We start from the raw sequence: 23,757 nt of genomic DNA on the forward strand, positions 1-23,757 counted from the left end.
TTGGTCGGCCCTTAATCATCTGGGCCCCAGTATCCTCGGGAGAAACATCTGGGGCTAGTTTTGTCACATGATCTCAGCCCAGACAGAACCCTCCATTTCCCTGGCCACAGTGACTGCTTTAGGGAGGGCACGTGGCCCAGAGCTGGCCAACGAGATTCAATGGCAGGGTTGGGAATTCGGAGGATACCATTAAAGCAAAGCAGAGCCAAAAGAGAAAGACCAATTTCCCTGCGTCAAGCCATACCTGAAACCCTCGGGTGTTTAAGTTCCATGAGCCCAGACTTCCCCTTTTGTGCCTGAGCCAGTTTGAATTTGGTTTCTTCTCACATGTAACTAAAAAGAACTCCTGTCTTGAAAATTGGCACTTGGAAGGTGAGGCCCTCTAAGGACAGACTTTGAAATGAGGACTTGAGTTGATGTGCAGTGATGCAGCACCAGGGAGCTTGCCACCCTGTCCTCGGAAGTCTGTGGCTCAGCTCTGTGGTGGGAAAGGCACCTGTGGAATGTATTGCCAGGACTGTGGCTCTAGGGGATGGCTAGAAAGGGCCCAGATCGTGGTGGTGGGTGGCATCTGTTGATCCTGACAGGTCTTGTCAGGCAAAGACAAGCCCTTTATCAGAGATGCCCCTTTGAAAACAGTGAGCAAAGAACTCAGGTCTCGCCCTGCAGGCTAGGCCAGTGCGCAGCCCTAAGGCAGTCCCAGTCCCCCAAATGCTCTCCACTGGCACCCCAGGCTCCCCCATGTCTGTCTCGGGGGAGGGCTGGGAAGGCGGGGAGGAGGGTCTTTTGGGTATGCCCTGTTCCTGGAAGGGGACTGAGGTGGGAATGGGATGCAGAGGCTACTGGGCTCTCCCATTGGTGGCTGGGCTGGTTTCTAATCGGTAGGTGTTTTCTGAGCTGTACTGTGCATAAGTGAATGTCTGTCCATTCCAGTTGGCCTGGACAGCAATGCCCCATTTCTCAGATTCACAGAACATCTGTGGACTGACCAAGACCATGGTATCTGTCCTGCTTCCAGTCGGCCAGAGACTTGGATGCCTGTCCAGGCCTGTCTGCTGAACTCCTACTTCTCCTACAAAACCCTACCCATATGGCCTCTTCGGCAGGAAGACATCTTGAGCCTCCCTGGTTGTTAGGACTCTGCTGTCCGGGTCCAGCCCTCTGTCATTGCTCTGTCACACTGGGCTCTCTTCCCTGAGGACATGGGTTTCTTGAGGATCAGTCCTGGGACTGAGGCCTCTCTGTGACCCAGTGGCTGGCACTGCCTTCCCTGCCCACAGTCTTCCTGACTGTCCCTTTTCCCTGTGACTCCCCTGGGAGGCCAAGACTCAAAGTAGCTGCTGGGCCACCATCACAGGGCCCCACACAGAGCCCGGTGCTACCTGTGTCCCATCCACTCTACCCAGGGCCTGGCATGCAGTGGACATCAGGGGACCCTCCTGGCCAAGGAGGTGATGCTAGATGTCAGCCCCTCTGCTTCCCACTTGAAGGCTCTGAGAGGAGAGGGAGCGCCCCCAGACAGACTAGGGTTCACAGCTCACCCAGAGACCCTGGACAAGTCCCTTTCTCATAACCTTAACTTTTTTCCTCTGGAAAATGGAAAAACAATTTTTTGGTGACAACGAGTGAAATCAGGAGTTTCAAGCAGCTGTACACAGTCGGTATTTAATAAGTGTTTATTCCACTGGGATGAAGAGCAGGACCTCTTCCAGGGGATGGGCTGAGATCTGGGATCTCCATGGGGGTCCTGGAGGAGGTCCTGAGAAGCCTTCCTGGAGGAGGGACCATCAGATCTCAGCCTCAAGGGCGAAGGCATCTGAAATCAGGGACGGCTACCCCAGGCAGGGCAATAGCAAGAGCTAAGGCCAGGAGGTAGGAAGAGAAGCGAGGGCAGGGTGGCACCCCGACTCCAATGTTTCCCTCTGCCTGTTTGCCAGGACACTCAGAAGTACACAGAGCCCTCGCTGTCTCCCTGGTCATCGAATTTCTGGATCTGAGTCTTGAGGTGCCTTAGTTTGCCCTTCAGGTAGTGGCAGCGAGCCTGCTTGTCCAGGAAGCTGGGGTCCTGAGCAGGGCAAGATCCAGGTAAGTCCTTGTGGCAGTCTGGCCTATGGCTCTCAAGCTGCTTGACCTTTTGCACTTTCCTCTCTGAGCCTCAGTTTTCTTTCCTTGAAACTGGGCAGGCACAAGTGTCCCAGCCTCCTGGGAGTGTGTGTGTGTGTGTGTAGGGGGGTGCAAAGGACAGGCTGTAGGATTCAAGAGGCATGACTCACCAACTGCTTCTTCTCAAATTCCCTCCAGACACGGGCAGCAACATGGGCCTCCTTCTGCCAAAGGAGAAGGAAGGGGGTGCTCAGGGAGCACAGGACCCAAGGAGGAATGGGGAAACTGAGGCTCAGACAGACAAAGTGGACAAGGGCTGATCTTGACAAGGGCTGATCTTGGCCTATGTGCTGTGGTGCCTGCCCAGCCTGGAGGAGGAAGAGGCCCAGAGATCTGAGCCCAGTGGGTTTCCGGAGGCCTGGGCTACCTGGAAGGGTTGTAGGATGGGGGTTTCCACCTGGGTGCTAACCTGGCTTCGGGGTGGGGGCAGTGAGTTCAGCAGGGCCTCCAGCTGCTGGAGCTTTGCCTGTGCAGAGCCCACCTCCTGCTGAAGCTCCAAGAACTCTGGGTACTGGTCCTGGAACACTGCAGCATAGCGGCTCCGATCCTTCTCGTTGCTCACTGGTGGATACTTACTACCAGGTTGACAGGGGATCAGAGTATGAGTGTAAAGAATTCCTCTCTTTTCCCCAATCAGTGTAATTTTTCTTTGTCCATGTTGGGTTCCTAGCCCCAAGTGCCCTTTTTCTCTGTTTACTATTTGGTAAACTCTTATTCACTTGTCAAAGCCCCAGCCTCAGTGCTCCTTCCATGTTCCCAGAAGTCAGGAACCACAGGGGGGCACTCACAGCTCATAGTCAGGCACGGGGTGGGGCCTAGGCCCATGTCCCCCGGGAACGGCTCTAACAGACTTCTTGGAGCCCAGGAGGGTCCGGGAGGGCAGCTCATCCTCAAATATAATCTTCTTGGGCCTTGTCCCGTGTGCTCCGGGCTGAGGCTGGCACAGAGGGCGGGGCGCGCTGGGTTCGAGGCCTCCAGGCACCAGTCGCTGCAGATGCCGCAGGAATCATGGTTTGGAGTTAACGAGGGTCAGCCGGGATCCATTATACAGGGGGGAATGTATCCTTTGCCTAGGCTCAGCCTGGGGACATTCCTCCCATTCAGACTCACCGGGGGACCAGGGCCAGGAGGGCGGGTTTGCAAGTTCCCCCGGGAGCCGCGGGTCTGCGGGGCCTCCCGGGTGGGCATTGGCTTCGGGGTGGTGCCGCTCGGGCGTCCCCGCACCGGTGGGCGGGCCCTGCGGGAGGAGTCGTGGCCCGCGCGTGGCGGGGGTGGTCGGCGGGCGGACTGTGGACACAGGAGGAGGATGCGATTGGAGGAGGGTAAGGTGGGAGGACTCACGGGGAAGCTGCTCACGGAACGGCCAATTCTCCATCAGCGGCGCGTTCTCCAGCTCCGCCCTCATTTGCATAGACGCACGCCATTGGCCTTCAGAGATCCCCAGACCCTGCCGCCCAGTGCGTAACCCGAAAGAGCGCTATGAACCGTTACGTCACCACGCAGCCCAGGATTGGCTCGCGTTAACCCCTGCGCGGTCGCAACCTCTGCCGCAGGGGTATGTGGAGCCCGTGGACACCGCCCCCGAGAAGACCCCCGGGATCTCCGGCCCGGCAGCGGGCCGCAAGAACCACTCCCTCCCGGGGTCACCTGTCCCAGCGTATGGGGCTCCGAGTCTGGGTCCGCTCCCGAAGAGAGGCGCTCGAGTCCGTGTAGTGCATTAACTACAGGCTGGACTCAACTGGCTGGGTCGCTCCGCAGGTCGGGGGCGGGGCTGGCGGCAAGGGGGCGGGGTTTGGCGAACCTGAAAGTGGAACCGCACCCTTGCCCAGAGTCCAACAGAGACCTCTACCTGTTGTGTGTTTGGGGCTGGTGACCCACCCTTTCCGACCCTCAGTTTATGTCTGAAAAACTGGTGGTTTTGGAGAACTTGTATTTATCTATTTACTCAGCGGTTATATGTATTTTTTCCAGCGGTTATATTTTTAAAATATTTCTTTAAATAATTATTGGAGGCATGTTTAGAAAATTCAGATAGCAAAGAGGCGCAGGGCAAAGTGAATTTCTCACCCACCCTTGTCTCCAGAGGCAGCAGTTAATTGTGTCTCCTTACAGAGAGATTCTAATTCAATGACACATTTTCCTCACTACAGACAATACTGTAGAAAAAAGATTCAAGTGCACATTTCTTTGGCCGATTGTGGAGGATTATGTGTAACTCCTAGAAGTGGAATTGCCCAGAATTGCCCGGGCAAAAGGGACCTGTGTATTTTAATTTGGAAAAATACTGTCAAGTTTTTCCTCAGTGAGGTTGTGCCATTGATGCTCTAATCAGCTGGTTTTCCCACAACCTTTGCAACCTCAATGGTATCAGTTTCCTGTAAGTGTATTTTCAAAGTTTTAAATCTTGCCTAATCTAATATGGTGTGTGAAAAAATTCAGAAACCATTTGTATTTCTTTTCCTATTTCCTGCAAGTCTTTTTTTTTTCTTTCTTTTTGATTTTTAGGAGCTTTCTGTATATCAAGGATGTTAATTTAACCAGATAGTGTATCTTTTACTATTATAAATGGGATCTTCCAATATATTTTGCAGCTATTTTTTTTGCATATAGTAAACTAATTTAAATATTCATTAAGTCCCTTGCTGGTTTACTAAATTCTTTTATTGAAATAGCTTTTTGTTAGTTTGCTTGGATATTTTATATAGACAGTTGCATTATCTACAAATAATTTTACCTCTTTTCTCATTTTAAAATTTCATTTCTTTTTCTTGTCTAGTTTCATTGACTAGCATCTCCAGACAATATTAAATCAAGTGAGGGGGTGGGTGGACCGTGGGCATCCCCCCATCCCCACCTCACTTTCTTCACTGATGGCAAAACTTCGAGTATTTGCCCGTTAAACTCAACACTGCCTTTGGCTTGAGGTTTTTCAGTTCAATGAGGAAAACATCCATCTATTCCTTATTTTTAATTAAGAGACTTTGAGTAATGGATGCTGTGAACAGTACAAAGTACCATTTCACCCTTTGATTTTTGTTTCCTGGTGCATTAATGTGGCCACTAATGCTTCCTAATAATGAACCATCCCTGAGTCACAAGCACGAGCCTCCTTCTTATGATCTAGTTTTTAAAAGTTGCCACTAGAGCTTTCAGAAAAGCTTTAAAAACTGCCACTAGAGTTTTTAAAAGCTCTTCCTGGTGGTTTTGGGGGTGGGGTCCACATGGGCAACTCCATGCATGTCATGCTCCCATGGTTTGGGACAGACACCTCCTGTCCACTCTTCCTTCCCAAGCTCCCTCAGTCACCCCCCTGACAGACTTTGCCAATGACATCTGGAGTGGGGGTAAGCAGAGCCCAGGACCCACAATTCCCCTGGACTCGTGCTCAATAATCCCTTCCAGGGTCCCAACTCCAATGCCCACCCAGTTCTTGTCTGAAGTGATCAGACTATGACCTGGGCAGGGCAGGGTCTCCACTGATTCTCATGTGTTTGCTGAATGACTATGTGAAGCATCTGCAATGTCCTAAGATCTTAGGCTGTGGCAGTGGGTGGGCTAAGCCTTGTCTCTGAATTATCACCTTCAATCCCAAGGAAGGCCCAGCACTGACACCCCTCCTCCAAGCTGGCCTCCACGCATGGCCCCACTCCTCCCCCACCCTCCAGACCTTACTCTGACCCCACAGGTGTGTGTTTGACTCTGGCTCTATCAGATTGGGAGCTCGTGGGGCCTCTAGGGGCCCTGCCTTGTCCAGTGTGAGGCAGGTACCAGGGGGGAACGGGAGGTAGGTTTGCTGAGGCACTATCCTCCTCCCCCGCCCCCCCCAGCCTGACATCCTTCCTCCCCTGTTCATGTGCTCTCTGTGGCTCTCAGGGGCACCAAGGGCCTTCCCATCAAGTTGCCCACCCCAAAGGTTCCCCTGGACAGGGGTGGAGGGCAGAGAGAGGACAGGTGAGGCGGGCCAGGCCAGGTCTTTATTTGAGTTTGGGCATGATACGGATGAAGAGGATCATGCCGATGAAGATGAAGCAGACGATGATAAGCATGGCCCAGAGCAGCCAGTTGACTGACTTCTGTGTGTGCTGCTCCAGCCGCTCAGATTCTGTCTTCAGCTTCTCCAGGTTCTGGTCGGCCATCTTGAGTGAGTGCGACAGGGTCTGAGGGTGAGGTGGGGAGAATGTCAACAGGACTGGGTCCAAGTGTGGCCTCTTCCTACTGCACTGGAGCAAATCTACACCTCTTGGCCCTTGCCAGTGCTGTTTCCTCTGCTGGGAATGCCATTTTTGCCTTCTGCCAAACTCCTATTCATCCATTGAAGCCCCAGCCATAGAGACCTTCTGCTGGGAAGCCTTCTCTGACGCCCCAGGGCAGAAGCTTTAGAGTTCCCAGAGTCCTCATACCTGGTTGTCCTTCTTGATGACACTCTGGGCAGCCAGTGTGTGGGTCTTGAGGCTCCGTGCCAGGCCTAGCATCTCCTCCGCCAGCTTCTCCTGGAGGTTCTGGTGTCGCTGCAGGACGAGGTCTAGCTCGGCTGCTGACTGCTTCTCATCCCCTGGCCTGGGCCCTGCGACCCCACTGACCCCACAGATGGAGAGACAGGTGGGTAGGAGGGGTGGTGGGGGGAGGAGGGAAGAAACGAACATGTTCTCAAGGAACCCAGAGGTTGTGGTTCCAGCCACTGCCCTGCTTGGGGCTGTTTCCCCTTTTTTGCCTTGGTTTCTGGGAAGAGCATCCTCAGAAGTGGCCTTTGATTGGTGGTTTATTTTTTTAATTTTAATTTAATTTTAATTTAAATTTTTGGCCACGCTGCACATCTTGTGGGATCTTAGTTCCCTGACCAGGGATTGAACCCGGGCCCTTGGCAGTGAGAGCATGGAGTCCTAACCGCTGGACTGCTGGGGAATTCCCTGATTGGTGGTTTAGATGCTTCGTGGTGACGCTTTAGTGGCCCAAGGTCTGTCCAACTCCCCTGCCCCCAATGCTGCCCAAGGGCTGAAGATACTCACATTCTCTTCCTCACATCCAGTTCAGGCTCTGGAAGCAAAACAGGCCAAGCAGGAAGAAGGAGAGAATTGGTTTGTTGTTTTCCAGCTTCCTGACCACTGCCTGGGATGTGTCTGCTACTCATAATGCCGTTTCTCATCTTGTCTGCTCCCCAGTGGGCGGGCTCCTGATCAGGCTTCAGAGTATTCCCTTCTAGGAAGTTTTCCTCATTTGGGCTCCCCCAGGTCCCAAGTCCTTTCCCTCTAGCCAGCCTTGGCCCCTTGGGCTGGGAGTGTCCAACTTTGTTTCCTCTGGGGGCCGCTCCTCTGTCCTAGCACCGCTTCCAAGCATAACCCGGTAATGCCCCTGGACACACTCTCCCTGGGCTGTGGAAGACCCTGTGGGAGCCAGGTTAGGCGTGAGGTGTGGGGCAGCAAGGACACATGTCTGTCCCAGGCCTTGAGTCCTGTTCTGCTCAGGATGACTCACCTTCACTAGAGTCCTGTGGGAAAAAAGGAGAGGCACGAAGTCACCCACCTTGCCATGCCCCCAGACCTGTTCTGTTCTCTCTGCTCCCAGAAACTCCCCACCCTCAGTCAGGACCCTGGACAAGTCCTGTGCCCTCTGAGCCTCAGTTTTCTCATCTTTTTTTTTTGGCGGTACGCGGGCCTCTCACTGTTGTGGCCTCTCCTGTTGAGGAGCACAGGCTCCGGATGTGCAGGCTCAGCGGCCATGGCTCATGGGCCCAGCCGCTCCGTGGCATGGGGGATCTTCCCGGACCGGGGCACGAACCCGTGTCCCCTGCATCGGCAGGCGGACTCTCAACCGCTGCGCCACCAGGGAAGCCCAGTTTTCTCATCTTTAAACTGAAAACAATAGCTCATATTTTGCAGGGTTTAGCTGATCCACATAAAGTGCTCATAGAGGCATTTGTCATCCTATTTTACAGATGAAAAAACTCATCTGTGTGTGGTGAGGCAGGGGCCAAACCTTACTCTGGCCAACTCTGGGGCTTAAGCAGAGATGTGCCATTTTTGCCTTGAACCAAAACTCTTATTCATCTAGCAAAGCCCTGGCTGCAGTGCCTCTCTGTTGGGAAGCTTTCTCTGATGGTCCAGGGCAGAGTCTGTTGGGCCCCCTAGGATCCCTGCACCTGACAGTATTTGTTGTTCTGGCCACCCCCAGGCACTGAACTCCTGTCCCCAACCAAAGCTTCCCAGGGACCAGGGAGGGAGCCCTACCGTTCCTAGCAGCTCACTCCGCATCTCACTGGTGTACCGTGCCCGTGACTGTAGGTGTACTGTCTTCGTGGCAGGTACCCGTTCCCTGGCTGTAGTTGGTACTCGGCCAGGGGCCAGGAACTGGTTGGCTAGTGCCTTCTCTGAGGAGGAGGTCTGCAGAAGAGGGCAGAGGGGTCACCAGAGGGGCAGGTCCCAGATGAGCATGATGAAGGCTGAGGAGACAGAGGTGCCCCTTACTCACTAGCTTCTCTGCCTGCAGCATCCCCTTCAGAAAATCTACCTTGCGAGAATATTCATTGATCACCTCGGAGGCCGGTTTGCTGGAAGGGGAAAAGAGGAAACAGAAAACCTGCCCACTGTCCCCAGTTCAGGGAAGGGTCTTAGCAGGGAGAGACTGGAGACCAGGGATTCCGGACTCTACTCCCTGCCCCGGATTTGAACACTTGTGGCCGCCTGCACTCACCTCGCCTGTGCCTTCAGGGCCTGCAGCATGTCCTCGAGGGCTCCCACATACTGGGGACGAAAAGTGGGGTGTCAGCCCAGTGCCCCCCACCACCGTCGGGCTCAAAGGGATTAAAGCCACCAAGGGGCGGGGCCAGGTCGGGGGCGGGGCTGGAACGGGAGGAGCCAAGTATCAAGGAGGCGGGACCAGCTGGGCCCCAGGGAGGAGGCGGGGGAGCAGCGCAAACGGACGTGGCGGAGCCAACCGGAAGCGGCGTGGCCTCATTGGCTGGCGGGGTGGGGGAGTCGGGCCCGGTGGCCTCCGGCTGCGGGGACCACCCTCCGGGATTCGGGCTGTACGCGGACACACGGGCTTCCCTCACCTTTTCTAGACGCCACTCGTCCGGGTCCCGCTTCTCCGCTGCCATCGCCTCACAGCGGCACAACAGCCGCACCAGGTTCAGCTCCAGCCTCGACGCTGCCATCACCACCCCGCGGTTACCCGCCTCTTCCGCCGGCGCCATCTTAAGAGATGGCGGAAGTGTCTTTCGTTGGCCTCCTTCCGGGCGGAAGTTCCCGGTTTGCTCTCTCATTCTTATTTGGGGCTCTCTCGTTCTTGTTTGGGCGTTTGCTCTTTCAGTCTTGTCTTGTTTCGATTAGAAGCGCCATCCAGTCCGTATTTACTCAGGACTCAATCGCTTGCTTATCCTCGCGAGCATCTTAACCCTTCCGGAAGGGCTGAAAGGGTCGAGTCCTTCGTTTCAGGCCCACGTGCAACGCGTGACATGCTCATTACTTACCCCCTGCTCAAAATTCCTCCCCCGCTCCCCACTCCTTCCCGGGTTCTTCCCACACTGAGCTCTTCCGCATCCAGGTAGCCTGGGGGAGATTCTCCTGGGGGAGAGGCTCTGACCTGGGATTTAGGAATCCGAGACTTACGGGCTATGATTTCCAAACTTTTGCAGCTGTGATATCCCGTCCCAGCCCTGACTCTGACTCCACCTCCCACCGTGGCCTTCTACGAATTTCTTAAGTTTTTCTGGACCTGTCTCCTCCCTTGGGAAACTGGCAGTGTGGCAGTGACATGGGCTAAACCTGGGAGTGAGAGGTCACCCCCAATGCCCAGACCCCCATGGACGGAACCCCCCCACTGTGTCCCCAGGAAGCCAAGGCCCCTTGTTCGAGTCCTCCCTCCTGGAGTGGACAGGGTGAGGATGGGGGCTTCACAAGGACTGAAGCCTGGCATGCAGCCCTTAACCATCTCCCCATCTTTCAGGTCACCTGTGTCCAGGTCACACCGGTGGGACTGATGCCCTGTAACGTACCATGGATGAGACCAAACTCGGTGTTGATAAAGGGGGGCTCTACAGGCAGACAGGGCAGGGTCTGAATCCCAGCCCCGCCCCACCCCAGCTGTGTGGCCTTGGACTAGCCCACCAACTCTTCCTTGCATGTGCCATTGAAACTCCGGTTTGTCATGGTCTCCATCTCCCCCGCCCCAAAGGACCCACCTGCCAGCCAGTTCCCACAACTGCCCATCTGGTTGTAACCTGGGAGCTCTTCTGTGGTGGTTGGGGGTGGTGGTGGTGGTAGTGTTGCTTCTGGTTGTAGTGGGTCCACCAGGACTGACTCCCCACGCCCCACCCACGGCGGATGGCCCCATCAGTTGACATTTAAGCCCCAGCTGGGGAGAGGCTAGGTGTGACAGGAGGCAGCTCCCAGGACAGCAGGCTCTGCTCACTGAATGTGGCTCTGCCAGGAGCTGCCTGCTTTCCCAGCTTTCTGGATCAATAAAAAGAACTTCCAGCAAAGCCCACATCCCTTGTGTGAAAAGTATGTGTGAAATTCCAGCAAACAAACAGCAAAGTCGGTTGGAGGAACAAGGCAGCTCCTTCCAGGCAAGGGGCCCAATCTCCGCCCTGCACCCCTCTTGGCTGAGGCCGCAGGGCTGACCCCCACCTGCCAACCCCTGCTTTTTCAGCCTGGAGCTGGCCTGAATAGGAACTGCATGCAGACACTTCTCAGGCACTTTTTTTTTTTAATTTCACATGGCCTGTGGGTGTGGGTGCCTCTTGTTCCAGGTCTGGGGCCATGTGTCCAGGTGTCTGGAGAGTGGGCTGAGCCCAGGAGGGGAGCCCCGCTCCGGAGATGCCAGATGTCCAGGCTGTCACTGTAGACTTGTAGGGACATACAACTCCAGGCCTTGCCCTCCCCACCCATGAGTGGTCCTGAGTTGCGGGCTCCTGTTCTGCCACATGGGGCGGGCAGTGCCAAGGGTGGCCTCCTCCAGCCTCCTGTGTCCAGGGCACAGTGGACCAAGGAGGAGTGATGGCCACCTTCGAGTCTCCCTGGGATGTGAGGTCTGTGGTGCCTGGAGTGGAGGCTGCCTACCACCTCGTGTCCTGGCTCCAGCCAACAGTCTTGATCACTACGGAAGGCTCGCTGTTCCCTCGAATGCACGTCGGCCAGGTGGCCACTGCCGGGCCAGAATACGAGTCCAAGACAGACTTGGGGCAGTCAGGGGCCACAAGTGCCCAAACCCCTCGTGCAGGGTCCTAGCCCTCAGACTGTCCCCCGAGCTGTCCCTCAGTGTGGGTCTGAGCCTCCAAAGCTTCGCGGCTGTGTGGCCTTTACTCTGAAGACTCATGTCCAGGTTATAAGGGAGATGCAGGGCGTTAATATAAAAGTTTGTACATACACATATAAAAAAACAATTTGGTCTTCTGTTAAGGCTGTTACAGTTTAAAGTTATGTAAACCACGCCCAAAGAAACAGTGACCAGAAAAACGTACAAAAGGGGAGCTGGGAGATGCCAGGCTGCCCGCCATGATTCAGTGCTCTGGGCGGGCAACTCTGTGCGATGCAGGGGCTCAGCAAGGGCAGCCGGGCCTCAGCCGGCCTCTCCCTGCCTGCACTCACTTAGAGTCGGTGCCCACCTCACATCGCTCTTGGAGTTTTTCATTCCGGATCCTTCTCAGACCACTGAATGCTGGCTCTGGAGCTCTGGCACCCAGCTCTGGCACCGGGCCGTCCTTGGATATGCGGACTCTGACAGCTGTGGGCCCTCAGCCATTGGCCTGGCCCGAGGCAGGGGGCAGGCAGTAGGTTGGGGGGTCCGAGTACCTCCGCTTGGTCCCAGGTGGCCGGTCGTCCTTGTCCAGGGGCTCCTGAGGGCCCTGAGTGGGCAGGTGAGTGCCGGGTGTGATATACACAGAGTGTACCTGGTCTGGGCGGCGAGCAGGTGGCTCTCGGCGCCTCACCGGGGTGGCAGCTTCCTGGGCACCTGGTGCCCGGCCAGGGAGATAGGAGGGCAGGCCGGGCGGGAGCTTGATGTTGGCCGTGGGCATGATGGGGGTCCGCCGGGGGGTCTTCACTCTAACCGTCATGAAGGACGACGGCCTTCGTCGAGGAGGGGCGGCCGCCTCGGGGAGGGGGCTCGGGGTGGGTGCGCTGGGGCAGGGGAGAGCAGGCGCGAGGGGCCCTTTTGAGAGACAGATGGCAGGGTTACTGCAGCTTCAGGGCCGGCAGACGGACCCTCGCCCGGGGGCCTGCTGGGTGTGGACGTGGGAAGGAAAAAAGCAGACGCTACCTTAATACTGACCTTCCGAGGCCCCCCGCCCAGCCCGCTCTTCCAACAGGCTCTCGGTGCTAGCTGATGTCTCTGAGTCCAGGTTCTCTTCATCGGAGCCCCGAGGGTCCAGCTCTGGCAGCCGGTACGTGATGTCCTCCCTGAGGATGAGAGGGTCACAGTGTCCAAGGCTGTTCCATGGTGGAAGACTGCCCCCACGGAAAAGTGCCACGCCAGTAGGGGACAGAGTAGGTCATCCTGGTCCTGGAGGGGACTCCCTGCTCCCAGCACCCGAAACCCAACCCCAAAAGCACACCTGGCCCAAAATGCCCCTGACTCAGTGAAGGTCATGTGAGGAAGGTGTCAGGCTGCTGAGGGTAGCCAGGCATCTGGCCTAGTACTCAGCTAGTGAGGGGCTCCTGCCTCAGGACCTTTGCACACGTTGTTCCCTCTGCCTGGAGTGCCCTACCCTATTCCTAAGACTAGGATGCCCAGGGGGCCTGGATTACACCTGTTCTCCTGGCATAATTTTTAAACAGCATCTCCGTTCATACTTCCATCTTGACCGGACAACAAACTGGTGGATCGCCCTAGCTAAGGCCAACTTTAAGACAAAGTTCAGGCATCACCCGTCTGTTTCCCTTCTCTCCCTATGGGCCACTGTGATTCCCTGTGGTCAAGCCAGGGGTTTAACGAGCTGAGGCTGTGTTTTAGGACAGCAGCACCCCGTGAGGTGGGCACTGGACCGCGGGACTGAGCCTAGCCCATTAGCTTCCTAACAGCCAGATTCCCTATAGTGGGGGTGGGGCCAGTGGATGGGGGCTGGACAGGGCGGCCGAGTGTGGCAAGGGTTCGGTGAGACACTTGCTTCTCCTCCTTGATGGACTGGATCCGCTCAATTAGGATCTCTTTCTCACGATCCTCTTCACCGCCGGCCACTTCCTCCTCTGGCAGCACCCCCAGCTCCTCCAGGCCACCGCTGCTGCTCATCCGGGTCTTGGGGTTCTTGATCTGCAAAGAGAAGCGGCAGGTCTGGCCAGCCCCTCCGGGTGGGTGGGGTCAGTGCTCGTGGCTGGAGAGAGGGTGGTGCAGGCAGCCCAGGGGAGGTTAGTTCTGACATGGATGGCTAGGCTTAGAGAGGCTTCTCCGGGGATCATGCAGGGACCGGGCGGCCGGCACGTGGCTCATTAGTCATCTTCAGCACAGGCAATCAACAGGCAATGGGTTTCCCCCAGCATGCACTTCCAGAAGGTTAGGACACGCTCGGTCTATCCTACGAGGACCCTAGGGGTGGAGAGGAACCCCAGCATGCACCGCACTGGGAGACATGCGAGGAGGACCCACCGTACGTGTACATACCAGGACCCCCTCATAAGGAGACGAAAACCCCAGTTTGAGAGGCCAGGGCTGGGGGAGAGATGAAGAGTGGGTGACCACACAGGGCCATGACCAGGGCACAGGCGCTAGTCATGAGCATAAGGCCACGTCTGACTGTCGGGACAAGGACAGGATCCTCCCACAGGAGCCCGGGACGGGCCCCTTATCCCTCTAGCCCCCACTGTGAGGCCACTTCTGCTGTGGCAACGTTCCCCTGTGGGCGGGGCCCAGGTCAGCCCGGGACATGGCTGGAGGATGACCAGGACCACCACCAAGTAGGTGACAGGACCCCCACTGCTGAGAGCGGCAGCTGGCCTTGAGGCTGAGCTAGGATGGTGGTCTTTCGGCCGAGGTGAGGAATCAGCCCCTAAACATGCTGCCACGAGGCCCCAGGTCAGGCTGCCGGTGGCCCAGGGTGTGCTGGGAGAGTGTGCTGGACGGATAAGTGAGACCCCGCCCAATGTCCAAACCCCGCCCACGGGTCCCCACTTCCACTTCGGTGGCCCCGCCCCCACCGAAGTCCCACCCTGCGTTGCTCACAGCGTTTTGTCGCAGAAGAGAGAGCCTCCGGAAGGCGATGCTCTCAGCAGCCTCCAGCTGGGTGATCTCCTCCATCTTCACTTTGTACTTCCTCATCTGTTCTTTGATCAGCATCTCCACGCACCTGTGGAGAAGGCGACTCAGCTACCGCCTTGGGGGGTACGGTCAGCATGGGGGCCTGCATCTACGGAGATGCTGGCCCGAGACTGGGGCATGGTGGCTGAGACAGAGACCCAGAGACCAGGCAGGGCCACGGACATGGCTGTGGCTCCCATCGTGGCCCCAGTTCACTCACTGTGTGACCTCGTGTAGCTCACCCCACCTCTCTGAGCCTGAATCCTTGTCTTAATAAGCCTCCTCGTCTGAAGGAGGAAGTACAGTACCATGGAGGTCGGGTGATTTGTCCCAGGGGCTGCAGGCAGCTGGCCCCAAGGGCTCTAAAACTGCACTGTGACCCGCGGCACATGTGCTCAGTGGTCAGGGCCAGCCTCAGTGGTCAGTACCGAGGCAGGGAGGGTGTGGTGGGACCGGATGGACTCAGACTGGATGAAGAGGCAGTCATGACTCAGGTTTCCCATTGTCATGACCACATAAGAAAAAAAAGAACCCAAGGAACATGCTGGAAGCAAATCCGTCAACAGCATACCGCTGCCCAGGTAATGTCAGGGCCACACTGGACTCTCCTCCACTCTGCCTACCAGCAGCTGTTCACTGATCTCTTGAGTGTGGCCCGGGGTGTGGGGTGTGCACTGTCAGGCGTAGCCCTCAGGCCTTCCTGTGCTTTGCCTCCTGAAACCGCCTTGGGTGACAGGTTCTTATTTTTACAACTCGAAGTCTAAACACTGTCCTTTTAGTGATGGATGTCTGCTGACCTTCTGAGTTTTTTTTTTTTCTCTTAATTAATTTTTATATTTTGGGTGTGCTGCGAGGCATGCGGGATCTTAATTTCCCAATCAGGGATCGAACCCGTGCCCCCTGCAGTGGACGCACGGAGTCCTAACCACTGGACCACCAGGGAAGTCCCTTTCTGAGTTCTTTTGAGGCACTTCCTGTTTTTCGTGTTTTCTAAAAAAAATTTATTTATTTGGCTGCATCGGGTCTCAGTTGCGGCACGTGGGATCTTAGTTGTGGCATGCGTGTGGGATCTAGTTCCCTGACCAGGGATCGAACCTGGGCCCCCTGCATTGGGAGCACGGAGTCCTAACTGCTGGACCACCAGGGAATTCCCTTGAGGCACTTTCTGAGAACTGTTTTTTTTTTTTTGAAGCACTTTCTGAGAACTTTCAAAGATCGTTTGTGGGGAAGAAGGAACCTTGAGACAACCGCTTCTGTTTGCTGCAGGCTCTCACTGCTCCCAGAGGCTGGGAATGTGGGGCTTCACCATCTGCCCCTCACCCTGGACAGAAGATGAGGGATTTCTCCCCTTTTTTGGTTTTTCACCCTCAAGAGAACTCAGAAGTGATGCTCTTGCTGCTTGAGGAGATGCTGCCAGGTCTCCACCTGGGTCTGGGCATGTGTGAGCCCTACGATGCCCCCATGAGGCCAGGCTGCTTCTTGTCCCTCGTCTGTCAGAAGAGCCCTGCTCGCCGCTCACGGCAGCCAGCGCACGTGCAGACTTCATTAGAAGTTCGGTTTTAGTACAAAAGTCACGTGTGTTCATTAGAAAAGAAAGAAGGGTGGGGAGACCAAACGAAGTTTACCCAGGACCCCAGTGCTCAGGACACCTCCCGGGGCCGTTGTGATCGGGCTGTGTTCTTCTAGACTTTCCTCTGCAGGCACATTTACACACTGCCGAGGCCAGGCCAGTCCCAGGATTCTGGAGAGGGCTCTCCTCTTTCGTTTGTGGGATCCCTGGCCCGGCTGCCCCGAGTGCATGTTGCGGGGCGGCGGCCAGCCGGTCCTGGTACTCACGTGGTGATTTTGAGGACATCCTTCATGCTGGTCAGCGGGTCCGAGTTGTCGGGGCAGCGCAGGAGGCAGGGCGCAAAGATGATGGCCAGTGCGCTGGGTGACATTCGGTTCACGTCCTCAAGCAGGGCCACCCTGTGGAGCGAGCGGCAGTTAGGGGGTGGCCACAGGGAGCCCCAAGACCAGAGTCCAGATCCCGGGAAAGTGCTGCTGCAGCCGGGAGGTGAGAAACGCTCGCTCCTGCAGGGTGGAGAGGCGCCACGAAGAAGCCGGGGGCCCCCTTCTGGACCCCCCAGCATGGGCGCACGTCCTGGTGTGGAGCCACCAGAGAACGCCAGCCCGGGGAACGCCGTGGGGGGGCTCTTGCTGGGACCCCACCCCCCAGAGAACGGGGCAAGAGGACGGCAGGCACTTGCTTGACCAGGTGGAAGATGAGCCTCTCCAAGGAGTTGTGGTTGGCTTCTGGAAGGTGCTCCAGGACGGCGTAGATGGCGGCCAGCTGCTCCTGCTTCTCTGGCAGCTCTAGGAGGGTCCTGGGGGTCAGCTCCCTGCGGCCCTCACCCGACAGGCCCCAGGGCACCGTGAAGCCTCCCACTGTCTGGGGCCCGGTTTCTCAGCTGGGGGCACGGGGGTCCGTCCTCCCTGACCGGCCACAGCACGTGCTCGAGGCTCTGAGCCCCGACCTCGACCACCTGCCGGCTCTCGCCACAGTGGGACTCACCGACGGCGCGGAGGAAGTCGCCGTACTGGGCGAAGGTCATGAGGGGCTCGGGCAGCTCCCGCAGCCACTGCTTGAGCACCCCGGTGATGGCGTGGATGGGAAAGTTCTCCAGTTTGACTGCCGTGGGGTCTGCGGGGAGGGCGCGGCGGCCGGTGAGCTCGGGGAAGGCAGGAGGGCCGAGCCTGGAGCCCCACGCGGTGCCCTCCTGCCCTTGACACCTACCTGTCCGCAGCACCCACCTGTCTGCAGCGCCTGCCGGAGCTCCCGCGTGCGGTTGGCGGCACCCGACTTGCGGTAGAGGCCCTCGGTGTACAAGCCGTGCATCTCCACGTGTTCCAGAAGCTTCTCCAGCACGATGGGCACTGAGACCTTGTCGCTGGTCAGGCTGTCCACGCACACGCCAAAGTGGCCCGGCTCAGTGCCTGGCTCGATCTGCGACGACGGGGATGGGGGTGAGGGTCAGGCCTGGGCTGGTTGTCCTCCCTGTCACCCGCCCCCCTCAGCCCGGCTTCCTCTGTGGCCGCCGCCCCCCCTGCTCCTCGTCCTCTCTTGCACGGCTGCCAGAAGTGCCGGGCTGTGGAGGTCCCCGGATGGCCGCTGGCAGGGGGTCCCTGTGTGAAGTACCACAGTCCCCTCCGCCCAGCTGATCCTGGCTTGTGCCAGCCCGTAGGACCCCGCCTCCCTCGTGCAGGGTAGGGGTTTCCTTCCACCTGGAGGGGGGAAGAGCAGGGCCAAGGCCTGGGGTGCACACACAAGCCTGGCCCCAGCTTTGGGGGGCCCTCTGGGGGCTCTGACAGGACCGGGGTGCGCTCTGCTTCGGGACCAGCCCCTCCCACCAGCTCCGTGCTCCCACCTGACACCCAGCCTTGGCCTTGCACCTAGCACACCTTTCTCCTCCCCAGGTGTTCTGGAAAGTTCCCGGCCCCAGCGGGCTCACCTTCTTCCCACTTGTGTAAGAGCAGTAGGTCTGAATCTTGTGCACACACTTCTTGTGGCAGGTCATCTTGCACACTAGGAGGTCATGGTGGGGGAGGGGGAGAGGGCGGTCACTGACGGCGCATCGGGGACCCATGGGTCCCGTGGCCGCCTGTCCCCGTGTCTCAGGACAGCGACAACTGCCTGGGTATTTACGATGGACACGGAGTGGCGGGCTGCTCCTCACACAGGGGCCAAGGGGAGGGGTTACCCTGGCCCGAAAAGAAAGCCAACCCTGACTGGTCCTGGCGGGAAAACTGCAGTGCTAGAGGACTCCTGACCCAGCCTGGGCCCCTGGGGGCTGACTGGCTGCCCACCCGGCCTTGGCCACCTCCTGGCTGCCTGACTGGGGGCCGGCTGGCTCACCCTGGGCTGCACCTGGCTCTCAGGGTCCCTGTGGGGACTGACTGGCCTCGCCTGGCACATGGGGGAGGGGCCAGCACTTCAGGCAGCGAGAGCAGCATGAACAAAGACCCGGAGATACGGCCCAGGGTGACTTGCCCAGGTAGGCGTGCAGAGGGGAGGCTGCGGAGTTGGGGGGGGGCCTGGGGGTCAGTTGAGGACCGGCCCCTGCCCCAGCGTGACAGCGGGGCGTTTGAGTGGGTGAGGTGCGGCCTTACTGCCCCTGTGGTGAGGGGCAGTGCTCTGGGAGGATCAGCCCTGTAGCTGGGGTGAAGGCCCAGGTGCACCGTGAGGGGTTGGGGACATGGTGGGGGGTCAAGGGGTGTGCGGTGGGAGTTGGGGGGCCTGGGGGGGGCGGTCAGGGGCGCGGTGGGCGATCGGTGGGCGAGGGGCACTCACCGCTGCAGAGCAGGGCCTTGTCCATGAGCCAGATGTAGGAGAGGCACTGCTCGCAGGACTGGGGGATGCTCACTTGGTAGCTGGCGAACACGTGCCCGTTGTGCTGCTGGACCTGCAGCAGTGGGGGAGGGGGGCCGAGTGGGAAGGTGGACCCCCAACGAGGTGGCCACGGGGCCGCACAGTGGGGACGCTGCCTGCGGCATCTCAGGACCGGGGGCCCTTAAGGCCGGGTAGGAAAACACACACCCGCCCGCGTGCACAGGCGCACACACAGACATGCGCACACCCGTGCGCGTGCACGCGAGAACACACATACTCACAGCACGTTCCTGCTTCCGCTTCTTCTTCTGAGCTTTGCTCTGCTGTGAGGGAGCACAAAGGCCAGCTCTGTGTGGGGTCCCCTGGGGACACCCCCACCCCAGCGACGTCCTGGCGCCGGGACCCTCCCCCGCCTGGAGCGGTAGCACCCACCTTGGGAGGCTCGAAGTCGTTCTTGGTGTGCCCGCGGGTGAACTCGTCCAGCAGCGACTGGAAGAGGTTGAGGACCAGGTTGGTGTCCTTCTCGCCGCGCTCGGCCGCCAGGTTGCTCACGACGATCTGGTAGTTCTCCATCAGGTCCTTGTAGCCGACGTGGATCTTCCCGTTCTGTGGCAATGCAGGGTGTGAGCCTCCGTGAGACAGACAGACGGGGGTGCCCGGGGGAGGGCATGGGGCTTGCCGCGGGGGCCCTCCCTGGGGCTGGGGCTCCACGTACAGGGACGGAATACATGGTCTTGAGGTTGCTTCGGAACTTCTCGGTGGCTTCGATGAATAAGCTCTCGATGGGAGTCTTCTGGGAACGCAGGTCATTTATCTGGAGAGGAAGGGAGAGGTGTGCTGACCCCACGTGACCTCAGGCCGGGCATCTGGGCGGCCATAGCTCTGCCCCATCCCAAGTCCTTCCCTGGCTCCCCTGGGCTTGCAGGGAAACATCCCGGCCCTCTTGCCAACCCTGATGTGTCGGGGATCACTCACTGTGGGTGTTGAGCAGCACCCCTGGCCTCCCCCACCAGATGCTGGTAGCTTGTGAGGACCAAAAACATCTACTGATGTTGCCATGTGTCCCCTGGGGGCAGACTCACCCCTGGTTGAGAAACACTGGTTTAACTGGGGCCCTTCCTGCCGCCCCACCCCGGCGCTCGGTGCCCGGCTGTGCTCCAGGACGGGGGCTGCCTCAAATGGCCTGGTCATTTCACCATGCCTCCACCCCTTAACTGTCCCTGCCAGCCCTCTGTCTCCTTCTGAAGCTCTCAAACACCACACTGCTTGCTGTGGGATTGCCTGCGGCTGGGGCCATGAATACCCTGAGTGCAGGCTGTGATTTCTTCACCTCTGTCTTGCACGCTAAGTGCTCATTGCCTGGAACTGAACGCATTTTGTAAAAGTGTGTGCTAAGTAAAATAATTTGCCCGCGGTCAGCTGCAGCTGAGCGGCAGGACAAGGAAAGGTTGCAGGACCTACAGGAGCAGCCTGGCAGGACTAGGGTGTGTCAGGTGCCTTGCCTGGAAGATTATTCTGGAGGCTAATGCTTCCTTTTTCTCATACGTGTGAGAAAGTGGGCCACCGCCCCCAAGGGGCGCTCTGAGACAGCAAACCACGTGTCTTTCAACAGTGGATCTCAAACTTCCTGGGCAGGAACTGCAGGGCAGAATGCCTCTGCTGGGCGCCCAACCCATGTGTGCACATGCACGTGTGCCCTAGATGATTCCGGCAGGGCCCGGGGTCCCAGAATCAGGTGATGCAGGTGTGACTCGCTTCCACACATTCTGTGCGGCCCCCATAATAAGACACACATTTTGTAGCAAAACGTAAGCATCCCCACCGAGCAGGATGAATGTAGGCTACAAGCGACCTCTCGGGAACCCCTGCCAGGTTTTACAGAAAAGCAGCTGATGCCAAACTTAGGAACAAGCGTGTGGTTTCCAGAACTTTCTGTGTGTTGGAACCGTGAACCTGGACTTTCCATTCCCGCCTGATAAAGGCTTTGGTGTGACGGTTTGCAAAACTGCCAGGTGGTTTGCAAAACTGCCAGGCTCTCTGGGGAGGCCCGGGGCCCCGGCTGGCCCACCTTGTTGAGCAGGAACTCATCCAGGTACTTGAGCTCGTTGGCGTTGGTGATCTTGCGGAACACCGACTCTCGCCACTTCTCTGACACCGTGATTTTGCCAATCTTGAGGTTCCGGTTCTTCTTCCCTTTGCCTCCTGGCTCCTTGGCGTGCTTCTCGCCGGTGGCGTGGCGGTGCTGGTGGCTGGAGGGGGCTGGGGAGGGGGGTGGGAGGCAGGAGAGGCTGGTCAGGGCAGTGGGTTCCTGGGGAGGACTCAGGTTGGCCTCTGGGGCATGGTCACAAGTGCAGAGAACCAGGGACCTGTGCTGTCACACACTGAGGTCCGCGGCCAGAGAGCACCTCCGGGGATGGGGATCAGTCCCAAAGCCCTGCAGCCAGGGCTTGGCCCACAGCTGACTCAAGGCCCCATCTGGGGACTGTCCTCAGGGGCCCCAGTGGCTCTGCTGTCCGTCCCTGAGGCTGCGGGAGACCAACCTTCTAGATTCTTCTTCATGGCGGCGGCTTCCAGTACGACTTGCCCGGGTACTGTGTTCTCTGTGTCCTCTGTGCCCTCCAGGCTGTATTTCTTATCCTTGTTCTTATGCAGGAAAAGTCTCTTAAACGTGGATCTGTAGGACAAAGGAAGGGGTTCCGCTTAAGTCTCAGGAAATGAAGGCAGATGTGAGGCCAAGGCAAGGGTCCACTTACTGTCGTGAGAAATAGCCCTTGTCTTGGTCACCATCGGAAGGGGATGTCACTCAAAATACGGTTGGTCTGTGTGAACTGACAGGGGAGCCGGGCAAAAGAGCGACATGCTGAGCAGATGCCACAGCGTGGCCCCATTTGCACATTGAAAAAAAATTACCCCCCCGTCCCCTCCCCCAAGATGTTTTTATAGGCACAAGGTTAGGGGAAAAAACCTCAAAGAATAAATAGCAAATCATGTACTATGGACACTGGGCATGTGATGGGGTGAATGGTGGCTCCCCCCAAAAGGTATGTCCATGTGCTAACACTCAGGGCCTATAAGCATGATCTTATCTGGGAAAATGGTCTTTGCAGATGTGACTAAATGCTATGGACTGAATATGGGTCCCCCCATATCTCTATGTTGAAGCCTAACTCTCAGTGTGATGGTGTCGGGAGGTGGGGCCTTTGGGAGCTGATTAGGTCACGAGGGTGGAGCCATCATGAATGGGATTCATGCCCTCATGAGAGACCCCAGAGAGCTCCCTCACCACTTCCGCCATGTGAGGACCCAGCAATCAGATATCAAATCTGCCGGCACCTTGATCTTGGACTGCCAGCCTCCAGGTCAGTCTGTGGTGTTTTGTAGCCCGAATGGACTAGGACACTAAATGAAGGGTCTCAAGATTCTGAGTCATCCTGGATTACCCAGATGCGCTCTAAAGCCGATGCCAAGTGTCTTTGTAAGAGACAGAAAAAGAGAAGACACAGGGGAGAGACGAATGTCATGTGAAGACACAGGCTGAGATTGGAGGGCGGGTGATGCAGCCACAAGCCAAGGAATGCCTGGAGCCCCCAGAAGCTGGAAGAGGCAAGGAAGGACCCTCCCCGAGATCCTTTGGAGGGAGACACGGCCCTGCCCACACCTTGATTTCACACTTCCGGCCTCCAGAACCACAAGAGAGTAAACTCCTATTGTTTGAAGACACCCTGTTTGTGGTACTTTGTTGTGGTGGTGGGGTCTCCTGAAAGTAGGGGGCTCTCTCCTCCCACTGCAGCCCGTTCCTCACCGTCCTCAGGCTCCCGTCCTGAGTTTGGGTCAAAGCTCCCCCGTCCCAGGGCCCAACCTCTCTGCTCTGTGAACAGAGCACTGTGGCAGAGGCTTTCTGGGGACAGAGCCTTGGCCCAGTTTTTGCTATCTAAGGACCAAGGAGGGGTTCCCGGATGTGGGGATGGAGAAGCTGGGAGCTGGTTCTCATTCCATAAACAGCCAAATGGACACTGTCTGTCTGTGGCCTCAGAGGAGGTGACCCACACTGGCTCTAGGTTTCAGTGGGAATCATTTCACCCCAATGTGGCCACAACCCGAGCTCCGCATGGGTTTCTCCTCACGGAACTGCTAAGCGAACGTCTCCCCAAAAGAGCTTCATATAAGTGCAATCGGCTTATGGGAATTTCCTGGTGGTTCAGTGGTTAGGACTCTGTGCTTTCACTGCCAGGGCCCAGGTTCAGTCCTGGTCAGGGAACTAAGATCCTTCAAGCCGTGTGGCCGAAAAAAAAAAGGTGAGAAACGTGTGATCAGCTTAGGAGATCAGACTGCTCCGGGACTGGAGGACCTGGACACCCTGGGTGTCCTCTGGTGGCCTGAGCCCACACCCCAAAACCCCACACTTACTTAGAATCGACGGAGCCTGGGGACAGCCCAGCATCTGTCCCCAAGGATGCGTCACCCGACTTCTTCTTCTGGATGGCCAGCTTCTTCGTGCTGGGCTCCCCGTCCATGGTTTCTGCAGAAGGCTGTAGGGGAGGGGGGGCTGGGTAAGCAAAGGCAGGCGCCCTCTCCGGAGGGAAGGTGTGGGTCCCGGTGCCACCATGCATTCTATCCACCGTTCCCTTCTGGTGGTGCTTGGACCCTCAGGGGTGAGAGCTGCCGCCTAAAGCTTTACCTGAGTCTTGGTCTGGGACGGGGACGAGAGGAGCCTGGAGACGTCGCTCGTGGATAAGGAAATGCGCCTCTCCCTGCGAGATCACGGAAATGTGGATTTTACTGACAAGGGTGAGTAGGAGACATTTGGGGTTGCCAGGACTGAGAGGGAGAGGGTAGTGCTACTGGCATCTGGTGGGCGGAAACCAGGGATGCTGTTCTGCCCCCCACCGTGCCCAGGACGGCCCCCACCACAGAGATCGAGACGGCCCCAGGGGTCCACTGTGCCAAGGCCGAGAAAGCCTGCCCTAGCAAAAGGCCTGCATCTTCCTCCATCTCTTTAT

At 57.7% G+C, this 23,757-nt stretch overlaps 3 protein-coding genes across 3 annotated transcripts in view; all 3 read right to left on the bottom strand.

The window, feature by feature from the left end:
* Positions 1-1,667: 1,667 nt before the first annotated feature.
* On the bottom strand, positions 1,668-5,003 carry OCEL1 (occludin/ELL domain containing 1; the record flags this gene model as incomplete). Its single annotated transcript, XM_082836532.1, has 7 exons — positions 1,668-2,065; positions 2,274-2,327; positions 2,573-2,738; positions 2,952-3,151; positions 3,274-3,450; positions 3,811-3,891; positions 4,995-5,003. The coding sequence occupies 7 exons, from the start codon at positions 5,001-5,003 to the stop codon at positions 1,943-1,945; spliced, it is 810 nt and encodes a 269-aa protein (XP_082692658.1). The 3' UTR covers positions 1,668-1,942.
* A 1,126-nt stretch (positions 5,004-6,129) lies between these two features.
* Positions 6,130-9,352, bottom strand: USE1 (unconventional SNARE in the ER 1; the record flags this gene model as incomplete). Its single annotated transcript, XM_082835279.1, has 8 exons — positions 6,130-6,320; positions 6,564-6,738; positions 7,170-7,197; positions 7,636-7,648; positions 8,388-8,540; positions 8,629-8,707; positions 8,851-8,900; positions 9,212-9,352. 8 exons carry the CDS (start codon positions 9,350-9,352, stop codon positions 6,138-6,140), a joined length of 822 nt encoding a protein of 273 aa, XP_082691405.1. The 3' UTR covers positions 6,130-6,137.
* Positions 9,353-11,596: 2,244 nt separating this feature from the next.
* MYO9B (myosin IXB) overlaps positions 11,597-23,757 on the bottom strand; it is an 88,646-nt gene continuing 76,485 nt past the window's right edge. The window contains exons 25-42 of the mRNA XM_082836105.1: positions 23,436-23,508; positions 23,165-23,286; positions 21,298-21,431; positions 20,826-21,016; positions 19,473-19,571; positions 19,190-19,363; positions 19,039-19,080; positions 18,719-18,830; positions 17,880-17,953; positions 17,182-17,374; positions 16,943-17,071; positions 16,638-16,743; positions 16,225-16,356; positions 14,314-14,437; positions 13,756-13,803; positions 13,261-13,407; positions 12,430-12,553; positions 11,597-12,309 (exon numbers count right to left, since the gene is read on the bottom strand). Coding sequence (XP_082692231.1) covers positions 11,894-12,309; positions 12,430-12,553; positions 13,261-13,407; positions 13,756-13,803; positions 14,314-14,437; positions 16,225-16,356; positions 16,638-16,743; positions 16,943-17,071; positions 17,182-17,374; positions 17,880-17,953; positions 18,719-18,830; positions 19,039-19,080; positions 19,190-19,363; positions 19,473-19,571; positions 20,826-21,016; positions 21,298-21,431; positions 23,165-23,286; positions 23,436-23,508 — 2,440 coding nt within the window. The 3' untranslated portion in view covers positions 11,597-11,893. The remainder of the gene's footprint in view (positions 12,310-12,429; positions 12,554-13,260; positions 13,408-13,755; positions 13,804-14,313; positions 14,438-16,224; positions 16,357-16,637; positions 16,744-16,942; positions 17,072-17,181; positions 17,375-17,879; positions 17,954-18,718; positions 18,831-19,038; positions 19,081-19,189; positions 19,364-19,472; positions 19,572-20,825; positions 21,017-21,297; positions 21,432-23,164; positions 23,287-23,435; positions 23,509-23,757) is intronic.

Source organism: Leucopleurus acutus (genome assembly GCF_964270905.1).
Source record: "Leucopleurus acutus genome assembly, chromosome: 3".
Lineage (NCBI taxonomy): Eukaryota > Metazoa > Chordata > Mammalia > Artiodactyla > Delphinidae > Leucopleurus > Leucopleurus acutus.